Here is a 19,635-nt window from a genome sequence, read left to right on the forward strand (position 1 = left end):
TCTTTCTGCTCTCAAAATCCTCAGAGCCACTCTCTTTCAAAAGAGTTCCTCCCTTGCTCACCTTCTTCTTTTAGCATAAAAGATAAAAGCAAATGAACTTTCTTAAGCTGAACATGCACAGAAAAAAATCTTTAATAACACATGACCAACACAGAATTTCCCCGGCTTTCATTTAATAAATTTTAAAGGGATCAAGCTATTCAAAAATTATCAATGCTAGTGCAACAATTTACTAGATGAGCAGAATTTATCATTCTATATAGTACTGTATAAATTTAGAACACTAAAACAAAAACAAAAAACTTTTCTCATTTGGCTACTGTTGGAATTTGCTTAAAGAAATGTAGTTTTTCTGTGAAGTTCCTGCCTTTTTTATTATTATTACTTTTATTTAGGTAATGATACAGTGGGAAAATAAGGTAGAACCTACAGAATCGGTGCAAGTTTTGCTTTACACTATTTTTTAAGGAAACAGAGCACAAAGCAATCCTTTAAGCATCTACTAACCTCAAGTTGATTTGCATTGAAAAATAGGTAGAGCATAGTAGTTGAGGTTTACGCTTCGTAAAAGAAAAAGAAATACATGGCTGTTGCAAGGCATTCTTAACCTCCAGTGATTTATTGGCCCTCAGCCAAGTTATCAGGGGAATCTAATTCTTCTTTATTATTCAAATAAACCACATTTGGCACCACGGTTCCTTTTCAGAATAGCTTCACAAATAGACTGAGTACTGTCATTTATTTGACCTTGTACTTGTGTGCTGTGGCTATAATTTTAATTCCCATTTCATAGAACAAATGCACAGAAACCCAAAATAAGAAGATAGGTTATGCTATTAGTAACACAGTACACACATTAAATACCTGTTGGCTTTGCCTGCTTCGTTTTAAAAAACCACAAAATCTCACCAATTTATTGTTACTGTTTTTTCTTCACCTCTATCATCTCTTATTACGTCTGCAGCTGTACTGCTCCTTTTTAGTGAGCTTTCTTTTCAACAGGCCAATTTGAAAACCTGGTCTGTGTTCTGTACAAGCAGGAGCAAAGGTAGGAAATATTTTACTTTAGGGTGTGGACTTCATAAAAGGGGGAATAATGCATAATACCCTTGTTGATTTCAAATGTTGGTGAGAGATGATTAAGAATTTGTCTCCTGAAAATAAAAGTATCCTAGCTAGCTTATCAGTCCATAATATTTTCTATTGACCCCGGAACCCCATACATCTGTTAATTTTATCCTCTATTCTAGACGAATTTTTCTCCCCACTTTTTACTGCTTGTATCAGCATATTTTCGTACTAAGTCTCAAATGCAGAGACTGCAACAGAATTGAAATTAGGTAGGTACTTATATCAACTTCCAAGTGCCCGTAGGAGTGGCTTGAGTGCCTTATCCCATTTCTTAAAGGAAACCTGGAGCTGGGTTTTCAAAACAATGGCTGTTACCTTCATATAAAAAATTAACTGCTAACTTGAAAATGTCAGAAAGCAGATGAAGACAAAACATTTTTGCATCACTACAGAGGTGCAGTGTAAGAAACTGTATTGGCACAAGGGTAAACTACACAGTCACAAGTCACGTTGCCCAACCGAGGGAAGAAATCCTTGTTGCAGTGCGTGGTTCTAGTCATGCCTGGGTTTTCCAGCAAACACTGCAGATCCTGAAACTACTGAATACTGGAAAGTATGTTGGAGTATTCTGGCTTGCCCCAAGTATAATTGATCTGTGGCAATTTATACAGATAGAATATATAACTGGGAGATTTTGCCCCCTCTCTGTTTTCTTTATTCTCTTCCTTCTCCCTTCTCTCAGTCCTCATTTTCAGCTAAGATGGTGTCTTTCTCTCTACTTCAAAATGTGTCTGTGCTCTGATTGCAGTCCCACAATGAAATGCTCTGAAAAAAACAAAATCCATGTCTGCAAAACTAACTTAAAATTCTTGGTTAGCTTTAGCTGGGAGATAAAGTGTTCAAAACATATACGTCTATGGGTCTCTACGTGCAAGGTACGTCCACTGTAATGTCGGAAGAGTGTTTATTGTAAATTTTGTTTACTGTTTGAATATACTGTTATTTTTGCCAGAAGTAACTTTAATATCATCATTGCCAGACTACCTCCCAAGATATCGTTTTATCAGATTTCTTTACTATTAGCCTTACAGCTATCTTAGAATATCAGCATCCATTTGTTTTCTACCATTGGCTTTCAATGTTCAGAAAAGAGAAAAATTGGGTTCAGTGAAAAACTCTTCATACCTGCAAAGATTGGGTACATTGACTATTTTCCTTTAGCTAAGAGACATTAGATATTTTCATTGTAAGCATGAAACATATTACAAATTATTTCCATGAATACTACTTTAAAAAGAAGGAGAAAAAAAAAAAAGGAATGAAGCATCTAACAAGGCATTTCACTAGAAGTAAAACTCTGAAGTTAGGACTTCAGGATGATGATTCACACCTTCAGCAATGCAAAATTGTCTAGAGGTTCCATACAAATATAGGGGGGTGGGGGCTTGTATCAGGATCAGGACCTGTCACTATTTATGTGCAGTGCAAGAAATGCAATACCACATGTATTATGTAGCACCTTCCCAGAAATTCAGAACTTAGACTATTGTAGTGGACATACTAGCATTTCAAAGTACCATCTGAGGAATACTTTTAAGGATATTCTTGCTAATTTTTTTTTTTCAAGAAAAATGACTTTGAATAGTGATTTAGAGTCAAGTAGCTACAGCATTCCTTTCATCATTGCTGGAGACCTAGCTATACAACAATATGCCAACCAAACAATACATAAAAAATATAAACACAATAGGTCTGAGAAATACAAAGTATCTCCATAAAGACAGAAGAGAAAAGCAATGAAAATTACAGATATTTTAGTGGATCTCAGTAGATAGAACCTATTGTATTAAAATCCACAGTCCTGATTCTGATTTTTTTGTAGTTTTTCCATCAATACCCTCAGCAGTGAATGCAAGGAAACATTTATACTGATATATCAAATACTCTAACATGCAAAGAAAATTTCTTAATTTATCTGAACCCTTGCTTGAAATGTATATGGGGATCAAGATGAAGTGTAAAGCCTCACCAATATGATATAAGTTCAGAGTAAGGAAAGATTTACTGAGTCCTATAGTTAAAAAGGCACTGGCAGAAAATGCTTTTAACAAGAGACTAGCATAGGGTTAAAGCCAAATTTTTCTTGAACAGATGATATTTCAGATGGCCACACTATTCCAGATGCATCAATTTCCTTGAAAATCCAATCCATATATGTGCATATGCTGTGCTGGCAGGAGGACTGACTGAAATGGCCAAAACCCAAGAGCTAATATTCTTTTGGCCAGAATAATGCAATTATTATTTTCCTAGCTATCAGTCTAAGCATACAGAGCCATCTGTTATGCAAAGCAAACATACACATCTCAATTACAGAAAATGCAGTTGCCTTGACAGAATTTGGATTACACCACTAACCAGGGCTGTAAAATTTGTTTTAAGCTAGTGTATAATGGATGCCTTTCAGGAGTTTCCTAATTAGCATTTACCTGCTTAAACTAATTATCCATCCTTCTTCTTTACTGGCTTATTAAACTTTGTTGGGTACTATGCATAAAACAGATTAATATGAGCATAAGACAATAATAAACATTAAAGTTCTGATTCTTTACTGTATTAGCAACATGGTAGCACACCGATTTCAAAATCCGAGATTCCTGATACCAACTCCCAAACAGATTAAGGCAGGGATTAAAGTCTATTACAAAACGAGGGACTTTAATGAGAGACAAGAATATGGATATGAGTTAAAAAAAGCTCTGTTTCCATTTCTATTATTTGGCTTGCTAAAGCCAGCACAAAATAACAATTACTGAACTTATTTTAGCCAATTGCTTGCACTTTCTTTGAGGAGTTAATGAACCTCTATTCTGATTCTCACCAGATAATATTTAAAATTAGTCCTTTTCTTCAACAAAAGTTAAAATTTCCCATTTTTTTATTGTTGAGGCACAGCAAAACTAATAGTTACCAGTGATAATAGTTGCCTCATCATAGCAGTATGGGTACCAATTTAAAGGAGCTGAAATAAATATTATATCAGATTTACTTTTTCTCCTCTGGGTATCTGCAATAGAAGTAGATATCTTACCCTGAAAATCATCATGCAAAATGTTTCTGCTGCATTTCTAAGCCCAAGTAGAGCGAAGCTATTCCACCTAAAGATGTGTGATGCAGCAGGTTTAGGAATAAGCATCAACAAGCAAATTTCCCTCCATTTTTGTCTCACCTTTTAATCTTTGAAAAGCAGTTGTCAACAATAACATAAAAAAACAACTACTATATATATAATTTTTTTTTTTTTTTGTATTAGTGAACATTTGTGGAAGTGGCAAAATGTGTCCTTGTTCGAACCCTCCCTGCAAGACATTTTAATGGTCTCTTTCAGCATTTCTTGACTCCAAATGACTCCCTGTCATTGTGTCAGCTCCCTGGATAATGCAGGGTACTCCATAAACATCCAGTAATAGGACACAAGGGAAGTGCTATTAGTGTGTCCCTTTCCTATCAGGTACAGAGGTTTAAAGTTCAAAAACTGAGAAAAGAAACTTCATTTGTTCTCAATAAATTAATAATGATCCTTCATGGCAAAAAAGTTTTCAGGCACAAGTTTATCTTATCTGAACGTCCAATACTGATAGACAAGTTTTTCAATTACATCTCAGAATGAACCAGATGCAATTTGAAAAAAAACTAATTCAATAATCCATGCAAAATACAGAAACCAGGCTATTATTTCTCTTAGAATGATAAACAGAAGAACACATCACACACAAGTATACTTTAGAATTGAAAGCATGTACTTACTTGGGACAGGCCTAAATAGATGGAGACAGTTTCTGAAATGTACAAAAATTTTCCTTCTTGATTTAGTGCAAATACAAATCCATCCAGGGACTGCAGAGAAAGAAAAGAAAAGTGAATAGATAATTAAAATTCCAAATTCCAGACAGAAATGGATTCAAACAAAGGCATCACAGAACAAATTGAGCAAAATATTCAGATTCCTGTGTTTTTGATTTGAATCATTAAGAATTCCTTTATAGAATTTACATATTAAAAATCAATATCTGATTATACTCCAAAGTTCAAGGACTTACTGTCATGCTTACATCTGCCATATACTATATAAAATTATCTCATTTGCATATAGAAGGAATATGGAAAAATAAAGTGTTCTTCAATTTTATTTTATTATTATTATTTTTTTTAACACAAAGAAATAAATAAGAGAAACAAATAATCTTCCAATCAAACGGTATGTAAGAAGATCCCCCCCCCCCCCCGAATCAAAGCAGAAAATTTTCACTTACAAAAACTGAAAAAGAGAAAATAAAATTCTACCATAATTCAAATCACTATGGACTTCAATAATTTGTTAATGAATTGAGGATTACACACACACACACACACACACCATTTTCCTTTTGTGAGACAACAAACAAAGCCAATCAGCAGATTACTGTCAAATATGTTTACAGCTTAGGTCTACAGAAATGTTACGAATTTCATCTCTTTGGTGTAAAACTCTAGATCAGATTTTATTTTGACAGGTTCAGGTCTTTGCATGCAGTTTCCATTGCAACTGCAAAAATCCAAATATGACTGCACAGATTAATGCATACCTTTTGAAACATGACTGCAGTTAATAAACAAAGGACTATATTCCAAACCGACATGTGGAGTAAATCACTGCACATCAAGATGAAAATATACCTCTAGGAACATAAGCAAATCTTCAATAGGAAGAAACTGTCTTTTATATACTATATGTTTTATGCTTTTTATGAGTCTGATTATTAGCAAAAAAAAAAAAGTATTTATTATTGAAAAAGTAAAATCACAAAATCATAGAAACTGCAAATGCTAAAATAGCTCAGGGAATAAGAAACTCCCCAAACGTTAAGATGAGCAAGAAACAACTCCAAAACATCCCATTCAAAACATTCCTTTGGCATAAAGGTAGAGCAAAAATATAACTGTACCATTTGAGAGACCAACATGATTTTGGAAAAAAAAAAAAAAAAGTCACAGAGGCACACAAATTTGAAGAAAAATGTGACAACAAAGTCATGTAATTTTTTCATTCCTTTTCACGTACAGAACAGTGATTTTTTAGGCTTTTTAATTTTATTGATTTTTCTGCTCCTTGATTAATTTCTAACAAATTGCTGGTCAGAAATTGTCTTTGGGAAGTGTTCTCCCTTTTCTGATATAGTAGGTGGTGAAATTAGTTCAAATGTGTTTTCTAAAACGAATATACCACATATTGGAATATAAACTCTTACTGCATTAAAAAAAGACTCTAATTTATATTTATGAATTAATAAAAATGTAAATCTGCATAGATTTCCTTCATATAAAAACATTTATATTATGCAAGCCATTTATGGCCTCTTATAAATCATCATCATTTCTTTTCAAATGATTAACATCAGTTCCTTGAATTTTAACATCAATAACAGGTGGAAAATTTGGAGCAGTGAAGTTCGAACTTAGATCTATACAAGGACAATCAAAACCTTTGATCTCCCCAGCTATGTATCATTTCTGCTGCTGCTACCCACTTTCCTTGTCACAGAAAGACCAGAAGAGTAAATCTTTAAAGGTCTTGGTTTAAGTTTTCCTAATACTCTGTCCCATGTTCCTTTGAGGAAATTGGTTTAATTCTCTGTTAGAAGACCGTCACACTGATTCCCTGGCCACCTATATATGTCCTTACTAGAATGCCATTCTCCAAGAGCAACAATAAATTGCTGTACTGAATCAGACTAATGGCCTATCAGCGGTGGCTGGTCTTCCTGGATCTGTCAGTGTGCAACTAGATGATTCAAAATAGGGATTTGAAGTACCAATACTGGCTATGTAGGTAATGACAAGCCTACCAGAAGTTTCTTTCTAATCTCAGGTTGTTACAAGTTGGCATGGCTATGACAGGTGATATTCCCTGTAATTACTTTTATAACTAATGTGCTAAAGACTGTTTTTTTGGAATCACATTATCTTGTTGGCTCATTAATATCCCAAAGAAAGAAATTTCATCGATTTTTGTGTATCATATAAAAAAAATTTTCCTTGTCTTTTTTTTTTTTTTTTTTTTTTTTTTTTTTTTACGTATCTAGGCTTTTAGTTTGCGTGGTCCCCTTGCTCCTTTACTGGAAAAAGGGTCCATACAGTTGTAGCACATTTATGATCTGTTCTGTTTAGTACACTATATTACTGTGTAATTATCTGGCATAGAGTTTTGTGAGAACAGCAAAAAATAATTCTCCAAGTCAATAATGGCTGTCATGCTTCTTTTTTCAGTAAGCACCATCTTATTTAGAAGCTCAGTCTTCCTAATGAAACAAGTTCGTACAAAGCTTTTAACACTGATATGGCATAATTGTTTTCCTCACTGTTGTCCTGGAACTGTCGAAAACCAGTTTTGCTAGAAACAATATAAATAAATTAATCTCAGGTCTACACAAGAGCAAAAAGAAATTACAACTTTCCTAGCTTAAATTTGCAAAGTCACCAGCAAATGGGGAGAGTCTTAAAGTCAGAAGCGTTAAGCAACATCATTCCCTTCTTATTTTTCCATTTCATCTACTCCAAATCTTTCCCTTCATTAAACAGTTTTTATTCTTTATCCTGTTCATCTGCTTCCTTCTGGGAGACTATTCCTTACTCACCTCCTAGTTTCACAAGTGAGGTACAAAGAAGGCATCACTGATAGATTGGCAGGGAGAGTGAGCATACCCGCTACTCCTTTGGCTTCATGCATGACTAGTCATTTCCCACATCATAAAATCACTTCATTAAGCCAACTGAGGCTACTATGTGGTGGTCCTGCCTTCTTCCTCCATTTCCTTTCCTTGCTCCCTGAAGTTATGTTTGAGTACAAATACTGACATAATTCAGCATTTTTTTCAATAGAGACAATTTGACAGATTATTTAATTATATTTTGAAAAAGTCACTGATTGATAGCTAATGGAACAGCTAACTATTTCCATGCCCCAAATGCAAAGACATTAGAAGTACTAAACTCAAGTCCTCATACAAAAGAAAAATGAACATAAAAAATGGTGAAGAAATGGCCACTGTCCAAAGCAAGGCAGTTCCTCCTGCCAGTATGAAAGGGCTCAGATGGACCACTTTTGTGACAATGTTGTTGTTCCTTATACAGGTCAAACAGCAGTTCTGAAGGACTGTCTCATTCGTTATTCATAGGTATTATTTATGAATATTTATTATTTAAGTAATGCGTGTTGAAATTTTTCAATTTTTCATAAAGCGTATGTCCTTTGTGCATGCCAAGAGAGCAACAGACTTCAGAGAAAGGTGGCAGACAACATAACAAAGGTTATATTATATACTGAAAAAGAGTATATAATATCATTGTACACTACCTATTTACAAACAATTTTGTTTTAATGAAAAATCTTTGGAAGCATTATTCATACTACATTTGTATAGCTAAGAAGACAACAAATGTGAGAAGTGTACTGGGTTTAGTCAGCTTTTAAGCCCCTCTTTTAAACTGAGCACCATATTATCATTTCCTGCTGGAATTTCTGAACAGTTTTACTGTTCTGTTCCACAGCTCTGAAGTTATCATCAACAATAGAAATAGTTGAATAGAAATAAGTTCTGAAAAGGCAACTGGTATTCATTACATAGCCGGTTTTCATTGGAAGAGAATATCAAGGTATAGCATCTTCTGTTAGGAAAGTATTATTGAATTCATTTTGTTTTTATTTTTAAAAATGAGGTTGATTTTCATAAACTTAGTGCTATTCCATCTAGTGTGGTACCTTAAAAATGGTAAGGGTGACCCCACCTGACAATTTTAGGCACAATTCAATTTAAGGAAGACTGGCAACTTCTTCTTTAAACCTACTCTTACTGGTTATATGCAAAATGTGATTAAAGCTGAAGCTCCCCAGTACTTCTGATTTCAGAAAACCATTATATATTATGCTGTTTCAATCACCACAGGTTACTTTTAATTTTTATTTTTTTTTAAACTGCCCCACTGTTTTCAACAGGCGCCAATTAAGATTCTGGGGTCAAAGGGTTAATTACATCTTCTTACCCACTATGTAGAATTTTCTGATTATTAACCAAGGTTGGATTAAGATGAAAAAGAACCGACACAAATGTTAATGCTCGCCCCTCCTTGAGAAGATTTATCATAATACCATGCTGAAATCTATATGCTTTCTTTCAAAGCTGGTAGAGAATGAAATCTTAAAGGAAACACTAAAATAAATGCTTTAAAGACATGCAAGTATCTGATTTATTGAGCTGGTTTTCTTATTCCTGAAAACTGTTCTAAACTAGAGAGACAGGACTGATATAAGATTTCCTTTGTCACATACCAGCAAGTCAATGTGGTAGACATGAAGGAAGTGAGACTCAGATGTAAAAGTCACTACCTACAGCATCTCCGAATAATAATGCCAATAATTATAATTTATGTCCTCTGACATCAGAATAATATGAAAATGTAAAGCACTGGATTTTAACCCAAAATACTAAATGTCTCTTATGGTAGTTGTAGAATAGTGAGGTTATTTCCTTTCAGGATATGAAACGCACTGTACCACTTTGACCGAATATGTGCTAATGTATAATGCATTGCACTAAATGAATTTATATTTGTCAGAGGAATTTTGTCCCTGCTATTTTTGCATATTCCCACTACAGACAAATTTAATTCACTGAGGTCTTACTACAGCGTCCTTCTGGAGAATATCCTCATATTTCATACTATCCATGAAGTCCCTAATTCCTTCTAGTGTATTCCAACACTGCAAAAAACCCTGTTACCCTGACCTAAACTCCAGTTAGAGTGAAGAATTACCAGTAGGCTAGGTTATTTTAATGACAGATTATTTTAAACTAAGCCTTCACCATCTGTTCCACCCCCTAATTATGAATGCAAAAAGAACATATTTCACAATTACATCAGTAAAAAGTAAGATATACATGATTTAAATGCATGCATGTGTTCTTTGTCCAATGCAGCATGCATCTGTGATGTTTTTCTCATAACTCAGGCTCTGATCAGGAGATAGGGGCTGAGGTAGGGAGTACTCCCCCTGATAAAATAGATTAATTGATACACTAAACTTTTTCCTGTCAAACAGATCATCTTAATTAGAATTTTTCACTGTTATGACATAATGATATTATAACTGGAGCTAGGCATTAATTTGAGGACAAAGCCTGTCACCAATTAAACATACAATGTTCAACAACAGCAAAAATATTTTACTCTTTCTTAAACGAGAGGCAGTATTAGATGCAACTGACACTTACTAAAGCAAATAGTCCCTGTCTTGCAATAAACATATCGTTACATAATGTATTTATTGTTTTATAGCATGGCTTAAGGTCAACAACAAAACCATAAGTTTCATTTCAAAATGGCAGCCATTCTTGGGCAGGGGTCTCAAATGAAACAAACGGCACGAACAGTGGTTAACAGAAATCGGATTCAATGCTTCAGTGCCCATCCTGTGCGCTCTCACTCTTAAGACATCAGAGTAATATCCTCCTGCAACACCAACATACAAAAGCATAACTACTTAGGGGGAAAATCTGACCTTGGGCTTTCACAAATAAGTACTGTGAGACAACTAGAGTATTATTCTTGGAAATGCAATTTTACATGTGATGTACTTGATACACCAATAAAAATGGATGACTGAAGTTTGATGATCTACTGACTTACAAAAATTTCTAAAAGCTTTATTCCTCCTCTTAAGTCTTATTAATACCTTGCAAAGAACAACAAGAACAAGGCCTGAACAAAATAAAAAGGCATAGGGTTTACTGCAGTGTTCCTTGGGCTACAAACTTTTTACTATACCATTAAAATCCCAACAAACAGAAAATTCTGTTTTCATCTCTCATACCACTGCCATTTTTTAATTACAGTCCACCATAATGGTCCTATGGTTATATGACCATAGACTCCTTGTGAATCAATGACACATATTTGGCAAGAAAGCAATGTTTATTTGGCAATAAAACAACTGCAGGAAAAAAGATTATGCAAGAGTATGAGCTTAAAGGATATGGTTGGAATGACTTTGATGCCAGCTTTCTAATTGGTCATCTTTGTGCTCTTTGCTCATGTGGTCAGGATGCAATTTATGACAACAAGGAAGTGCCAAAAATAAACGTGTCAATAATAAGATCTGTTTTATAGATCAAAGCCAAGAAACAAAGGAGTAAACTTACTGATTCCCTTGATGCATCTTTCACCAGACTTGCAGAATAACTGTGTTTATGTAACCAAAGCAGAAAAAACTGGTAGGTGCAGATTTACTACTTTATTAAAATAAATAAATAGATTTTGTTCCAGACCAGAATGACTGCAAATGGAAAGTATAGAGGAGAAAAGTTTAGAGGCAAGAATAATGTTTGAAAGCTGGCAGCTAGGTTCTTAAGGTGTACTCCCAGGTGTATTCCCTGATAATAGATTGACAAATATCAGAGATGAGCCTGAGAGTCACAGGAAGATTACAAATCTCAGAGTTATGCTAGTTCAAGGAAAAAAAAAAAGATCAAGAGTTTGACAATTTTTATATGCAAAAGCAATAAATGACTTTAAGGGATCTCTGCCTTGTTGACAGTATTTTTTTTTTTTTTTTCTATAAGGGCACTCTATATTGCTGCAAAGTCCCAAGCCATCCTGACTGTACAGACAAAACTGCACCATGAGAGATTTAGACTTGCTGAAAAGTTGGTATCACAGTAGGGGGAAAAAATGTCCTTAGGTTATATTGTAATGCTATTACCAGAAAGAAATAGAGAGGCTCACTAATGTGAAAATAATAATAATAATAATAATAAAATACAAATCCAGGACAGAGAGCTTGGATTTATTCTACACCCAGTTTATCAGAGGATAATTTTTTTGGCCAAACCTTTCATATAACATGCAGAGAACCATATCAAAGCCAAAATGCAGATAAGAACAACAAAATTAAGTTAAATAACAGAAGCCAGATGATCTTTAATTATCTCCTTGAAATTTTTTGGTCAAGTTGTGGCACTGTTTTGCTATATCCTCTATGTCTCTGCTCATTATTATGCTTCTATTTGATTAACTAATCTAAATTACTGAGATAAACTGCTGAAATTCTTCATGCAGGTTTTCATGTAGAGACGCTGATGTACTATGAGAGATTTAAACAATTTGTAGGAAGTGGTCCGATGCCTTACACAGTAGAGTGCTGGCATAACCAAAGTCAGTTGGTGGAGTAGGTAATTTTAACTTACATGCTAGGCTTCCATGGCATTAAGATTTTAACAGTCTGATGATCTGCTACAATTCTTGAATCTGCTTGAATTGTTTTTCACCCCAGTGCTGGGAAGTAGGCAACCTCTCTTGAGTAAAATATTTTAGAAGGTGAGTAGTACCCACTAGCAAGAGATAGGAAGTAGGAGTTTACTCTCTTTGATTCTTTTGGAACAGGTGGGAGATCATAAGTAATCTTTTAGATGTGAAGAAAATAGTTTTACAGAAGTTTTATTGCAAGAAGATGTTCGATAAACTGTGCATTCCCTCAGCAGCTTCCAGCCTGTGGTTTACAATCTGACTGATTTCAACCTGAATTTTTCAATCTGAAAACTGAACTACTTAACAGTCTGAATAACCTGTACTATTCAGTGTGAGCAATTTCAGCCTGAGCTGTTTGAAGAGATCTGTGAAAGGCAACTAAGAAAGGTAAGCTGTGTACAGAATTAGATTTTCCACACAGCATTTAAACCACCAATTGTTGGGGTCTACTAGTACAAAATAAAAAGACAAAAAACTGCTGTTCTCATTGGCAAATGCTACTGTTCATTTTCCATTCTTTTGCATAAATGATTCATTACTGAACAAAAATACTGATTTACACTAGTATATGCTATACTAACCACTGTTAAAAACATCTGAAGTTAAAATCTTACTAGGCAGAATATTTATCTTCTCTTTGCTATTCTCTTTTCTGATAGAAGCGATATATATATTAGTGTAAAGAAAAGGAAGAAAAAGGACTCCTGAGGGAGGAATTCAACACTGTTACACTTAATTAAAATTCAATTTTGTGGGAGTTGTATATTAAAGCACTGACCTTTCATCTTTATGATGCCAGTTCCCGATGAGCTCCTACCCTTCAATTATATAGGATTCACAGTTTTGCTTCCAGACTGTTTGGACAGTAGACTGTAATGCCAATAACTGCATACCATCTAATACAATCAAACTGTACTATTTAGGATAAGAATTTTCATACAGAGATTATGTTATATATCTCTTACCCTGAGAATGTGATTGTTTCAGGTCAGAGTTAAATGTATATCTGGCTGTGGACTGGCTTTGCTTTGAATACATAGAATCTGAATATCAAGTTATTTCTGTCCTTTGTTGGTGCAAGTATTACAATCATATATGCACTTCTGCACCAAGAGGTGCTGCCCTAAGGACTTGATACTGTAAGCACTTGCATATTTACTTCCACGAGTGCCAAAATCAAGAGAGTGAATTGACTGAGTAGACGGAGATATGATAAATAGCGGGTGTTGGTAGGGCGAGGGCTAAAACCCCAGATCTGCATCTCAGACTGATCACAGGGCAAGTGACTGTGGGAATCTGAACTGAATGGAATGTAGTGCTGATATAAGTGCCTATACAAGCACAACTGACTGTGGGAGCTGCAAGTATTATTATGACGACACTGTTTCCAAAGTAACAAGATTAAAGCCCTTTTGTGTTATGTATGAGTATTTCAGCTTAGGTAAGGTCCATTCCAGATCACTCATATTCACTACATACCTGCCTGTTTGATAAGCTTTTCTTTTAATCTACACTATCGGATACTATGTGAAAGTTAACAGATAAAGCTGTCCAAGTGTTTATTGCCTAAAAAAAAGTAGGTGAAAAAAAGAAATTATAGGGAAGAATTTGTGATATAGAGTTAATTGTACTCTTAAAATAACACCGGCACTCAGTGGGTGCTCAGATGCTCTGGTGATTGATCCTGACAATTGGCTTGCTAGAAATAGCCCTCCAGCCCAGAATTGAGTACGTGTTCTCACTTGCATCACACAGTTTCATATATATGAAGCAGCGGAGAGACTGTGCTCAGGGAAAAACAGGATGAGGGGCTTATGTTTAGCATCTTTAATCTATTAGATGGCAATACAGATAACCAAAATAGATCTGAATGAGAAATTGAGTTGAGTCCTTTACCTAGCCTATCATACTGATTTATACTCTTCTTGAAATAAGAACATATTGAGAATACTTTATAGACTTTAGAATACTTTATAGACAACAGAATATAGAAATAATAAGATCACAGGATATTAAGAACAAATACAAAGTCCATTCAATCCAGCACCATTTCTAACTAACCCCTTAAAGATACATGGAAAAATAAATAAAACTCCGTGTTCTTATCTTCAGCCTCTTATCCCATGTTGTAATACAAAGAAGGCAGAACCTGGTCCTAATCAGCTGAGAATTCCTCCAGCTGTCGTTAATCCTAGTAACAATGCAGGAGATCCATTTTCTATACCAATTCTTTCCTCCATTTATGGAACTGTGTAGCAGTTCCATAGATGTCCACTTTGAAGACTTCTAGGATCCATCTACAGCTGGACTAAGTTAAAGCAGCTGTTTGCTGAGTCAAGACCAGCACATAAATCCCTCCAGGATTGTTACTATTGATTCCATAGTCCTGCGACCCTCAAAATAAAAGGAATCTGGACTGCCATGAACAAAACATTCCAGTTACTAAAACTGAGATTTAGATAGACATTAAAAAATCTACCAATCTCCCTTTGAGGTCTGGCTGGTGAAGTGGTTCTTCCAACTTTGAACATAGTTTCCTCTGCCCTACATGTCTGTCTGACTTCCTACTAACATCATTCTAATCCATGGATAGTTTTTGCTAGATTTGACAGCAGGTGGAAGTCTTGGCAAAATTCTTCAAAGTTCACTGAAAAAAGACTGATAATGCTGAAAAGACCCTCCAGTAGCCTTTGCAGTAGTAAAAGCTGGACTATGAGTTTCTATAGTACTAGATACCACATCATTTACATAGCAGAGAGACCTTAAAACAGGCTGAGCACTGAAAAAGCCTCAGCCAGCTTACACTGCCTTAGACACAAAAGTCCATAGACGACAAGATGGAAGTCTACTGAAAATTCTCTTGTGCTATCCTGGTACCCATGGAAGAGCTGGTTTCCATTTACTCAGCTGTGGAGTTAAGAGCAAGGAACATGGGAGTACAGCGAATATGTGGAACTAACAGAAAAACAATTTCTTGAAACCAGTTAGAGACTTCATTAATAATAGAAGTGTTTCAAAAACTGTCCACTACATCTGCATTCTACACGGTAAAGTCAATATGTCTAAGCTGGATTGCAGTATTTCCTTCAAGTGTTTTGAGGTTAGACTGTATCACTCCAGAAGGGTATGTCATACGAAAGTGGGAAAGTGTCTGTGTAGATAAAGATAAGTATGGATTTTGCTGTTTACCAGTTCATTGCATAAATTCAAGCATATCAACGGCACAGAGCAGCTCTTTCAATGAAGAAGGTTTACATTCTTTTATACATACAAGTTAATATATTACAGTGGCACCTCTGACTGCTGTGATAATTAAGGATCTGTTTGTATTTCCATAATAAAACTCTGTTTTCTGGGGTGGGGAGGGGTGACTGAGTTATGATTTGTCCATATACCACCAGCAAAAGCCAGAAATACAAGGTATCAACCAAGATCATCTTTTCTCTTTTTAGAAAGGCAGTTTCACAGTAACCATGTGAAAAAATTCCCCCATATTTTTACCACACGGTTTTAGAGCGCAGCCCTAAAGTGTCATGATATGCCCTTAAGGGGGCCCCTGGAAGAGCTGCAGCTTAAAGTATCAATAACTTGGTCATCACAGGGTGCTCAAAATTTCCTTGACACTACAGAGTACAGGAGCTGTCTGTTTTGTCAATAATCCACTCACCACATTGCCTAAAGAGCCCCAAATAAGTCTTGACAACACCATCCCTATGCTATTTATTGCACGTGTCAACAATCCATATGTTGTATCCCTTGTCCTGAGTAGGAACTGACATGATTGCTCCGCACTGTTACTATTGGTTTCACTCCAATTTGTAACAAACCTGAAGGTTAAAGTCTGTCCCTAAGACAACTGTGGTAGGTAAAATTGCCTTCATCTATGGAACTGATGAAAGAAAACTCCTCTACTCTTGCCAAATGTTAGCATTAATTTCTTTTTATTCAGAACCACCCAAAGTAAACTAAGCAAACACTTCTAATTTCTTCTAACTATGATGTTTTAAACACACAGTGCGAGTATAACATCCTAGCTTTCCCTGCTGCCACTGTGATATTTTCCTTCTTTCTGCTCGACTAAAACATCACATATCTGCTATTGTCTCCTGCCTTAAGCGATGTATTTCTTTAGACCATAAGAAATACCTTACGTATTTGTTTGGTTCTCTAAATCTCATGCAGTTGTCTTCAGTTATCTTGGCATCGTTACTGTACAGCGTTAAATTCCTGTTCCTGCTACCTGAAGGTCCTGTAATGCTGCATTTTGACAACATCTCTTCTCCCTCGTGCAGTTTACTTTCAAATCCTACTTGTGGATTATCAGTGTGGGAACTTCTTGTACAAGTTAACTTCAACATTTTTGAAAAACAAACAAATAAAAAAATCCACAGAATTTCCTCAAAATTTCTGTTACCTCTCTCAGTAGCTTATTTTTTTTCTCCATTTGCCTTTCCTCTCCTCAAATCACTGGAAACCTACCTTGAGCCAAAATCACACAGGCAACTAAATGCTGTCAGTGCTTTTTATGCTGCCGTGTGAATGCCTTTCTAGTTCAGGTTCTGTTCTGTTACTTTGCCCAAATGAGTATGCTGCATGACGCACAACAGAGCAAGCAGCATAGATAGACTTCTGCATGTAAATTTGCCATTTTAATTGGCAGCAACCCTTCTAACTTAAAATAAATAAATTTAAGTGGTCATGCTTAAATGAGTTCCGACATTTATCTGAATTTCTTCAATCTGTTTTCAGTCACTATAGTGAAAAAGAAATGTTGTTTTATCAGCCCTTCCCTGATTCTGGCTTGAAACCAGATGGGAAAGTGCAGAAGCACACACACACACAGAATAACTGCAGCAGAAATACAACCAAATGTTTTCCACATCTGAGAGGACCGTCTGAGTTCTGAGTTAAGGTTTTGAATCTAAACAGTTTTTCAGCCTAGTACTATCCTTAGCGGGATTACAATTCAACTTCCTAGAGCGGATTTCCAATTGCACTTAAGACAAGCTGTTTCAATTCCCCAATTACGTTTTTAACAGAAGATAAACATAGAGGAACACTTGGAAATTCAAAAGACTTTTTGACCCTAAAAGGTGGACATTCATGTTGCATGAAACTTTAAAGCATCCTTGTTTTACACAACATTTTATCTTGCCATATTTTCTAGCTATACACTCTTGGAATAAAATTCTCCCTCATGAGCTACCTGTGCTGTTTCCTAATCCTGCAATGAAGCCACTATGCCCCCCACCGATATCAAAAGCTATTGTTAAAATCATTTATGAAAAGTCATCTATAGTAATGCAAATGGAGACCTAGAATTTCCAGTTAGGAACACACAAAAATAGGAAAAAAAATGATAAAAACAGTTTTGGAAAAGAGAAAGGATGCATTTACCGCAGCTATTTGTTATTTAGTGAGCCTACAGTAACAAATTTAAATATCAAATTCTGTTCATTGCCCACTCCTAAAGCTCTTACTGATGCCAGACTTCGTTCTGAAGAATCTCACCTTTTTGACACCAGAACAGAATTATTGTTTCCTGTACTGCTCTGTAAGAGTTATTTGAAACCAAACCAAACATAAAATCCCAATAACTGATACATTTGCTATTGCCTTTATTCCAAATAAAAGGTACTTCAGATACCTTTGTGATATGTTCGTTAAGATGGGCAGATTGATCTGGAGATAGTATACAGGCCTCAAAGGTAAAATAGATTAGACAAAAACATAGAGTATGGGTTAAAATCCCTGTGGGTGTCAAATCCATTGCTCACAGACTGGAAAGCATTCCTCAAGTTGCTGGAGCTATACCAAAAGATTTTTGTTATTGCTAAGAAAGGGAGAAATTTAAGCTGTATAAATGTTAAATTAATGATTTGATTCAGAAAGCTGCTGACAAGAATGCAAATGCACAGAGAAAACAAATCACAATTTAAGCTGAAAGTTTATCATGAACAAGGAAATTCTAGAGTCTATCTACTGGTACATACAACAGTCATGCTGGATTTGGAGCAAATCTGTACAAATCCAGCAATATTTTGTGGTTCACATACAAATATATACTACTGTCTATGACCTACAATAATTATAGTCTATATGTCACAAGTAGTAATATTTCAAAAATCACAATTACCCAACTACTTAAAAGCTGTGTCCTATCACACACTAAAATGTTACACTTTTCATACAAATGATACCACAGCATAAACTGCTCTTGCAAATATTACAGCTTTAAATAGCATTTACTATTTCTAAATGCTTGTTGAACACAGCAGGTGGCAAAATGATTTAGCATCATGAACAAATACATATGGTTGCTTGAGCCCAAATTTTAGAGTAGATAAACCTATTTTCTGGTCCTTCATTTAATGGACTAGAAACGAGCTAAAAGGCAGCTAAATCATTGGACATATTCTGGCAACTCACTGGTTCAAGTGAACTTTCTCATATGGAGTACTGTGTTTAAAACAACATAAAAGCAAATCACAGGTCTCACATATTCAACGAATGGCTCATCTACAGTATTTCCTCTTACAGTTTTCAAGTAGGTTTGTGCACTGTGGAAAAAATGTGCAAAGGTAAAAGCAAGAGCACAGTATTGTGTAGTCTAAAATCAATAAACAGAGAGAGGACATTAACCAAGAGGCTAATAAAAAGATGCTGCCCTAGACAGTAACATAAAGAGCCCTGATATATTTTTCTCTTCAAAAACGCTGTTTCTTATGCCAATTTTCCCTTAGCACTGCAGTAGTTTTTCTGTGTATATACACGTCATCTTACTTTTTTGTCTTGTTCCAATTTTATGTTTGCATTTTATTTTCTCATTTCCTTCCTGCTACTCCCCTGTTTCTCTTTACTAGCTTGATGTTTACACAGACCTTTACTAGAATTGCAGGGTTTGGAGAGATCCCATTTTTTTCTTTGTTGTAATGCCCACATTTTTTTTCCCAGAGAAAAGATAAGTTTACCCAGAAAATAAAAAGCTAATACAACCTTTTGCTCATCAACAAAGTATGTCTTGTTGTAGCCAGGAATAAGTTAATAAAACAGGGAAAAAGCTTAGTGGCTTAAAGAAAAAAAAAAAAAAAACTCCTTGGGGTTATGAACGAACAATGTTGTTTTTTCTTCCCAGCGTGCAAGGATTTAATTAAGTGATAACAGTCACCTTGGGGTGGCTGCACAAGGCAATAATATCTAGGTGAAGAAAAATGCTGAAGAGAG

At 35.3% G+C, this 19,635-nt stretch overlaps 1 protein-coding gene across 10 annotated transcripts in view; it reads right to left on the reverse strand.

Moving 5' to 3' along the window:
- NPAS3 (neuronal PAS domain protein 3) overlaps positions 1-19,635 on the reverse strand; it is a gene marked incomplete at its 5' end in the record, with an annotated part of 615,455 nt that overhangs the window by 185,715 nt on the left and 410,105 nt on the right. For all 10 annotated transcript variants that reach the window (XM_080592649.1, XM_080592648.1, XM_080592646.1 and 7 more), the window contains one exon: positions 4,879-4,968. In XM_080592649.1, coding sequence (XP_080448775.1) covers positions 4,879-4,968 — 90 coding nt within the window. The remainder of the gene's footprint in view (positions 1-4,878; positions 4,969-19,635) is intronic.

The sequence above is a fragment of the Anser brachyrhynchus genome (genome assembly GCF_964034855.1).
Source record: "Anser brachyrhynchus genome assembly, chromosome: 5".
In the NCBI taxonomy this organism is placed as follows: domain Eukaryota; kingdom Metazoa; phylum Chordata; class Aves; order Anseriformes; family Anatidae; genus Anser; species Anser brachyrhynchus.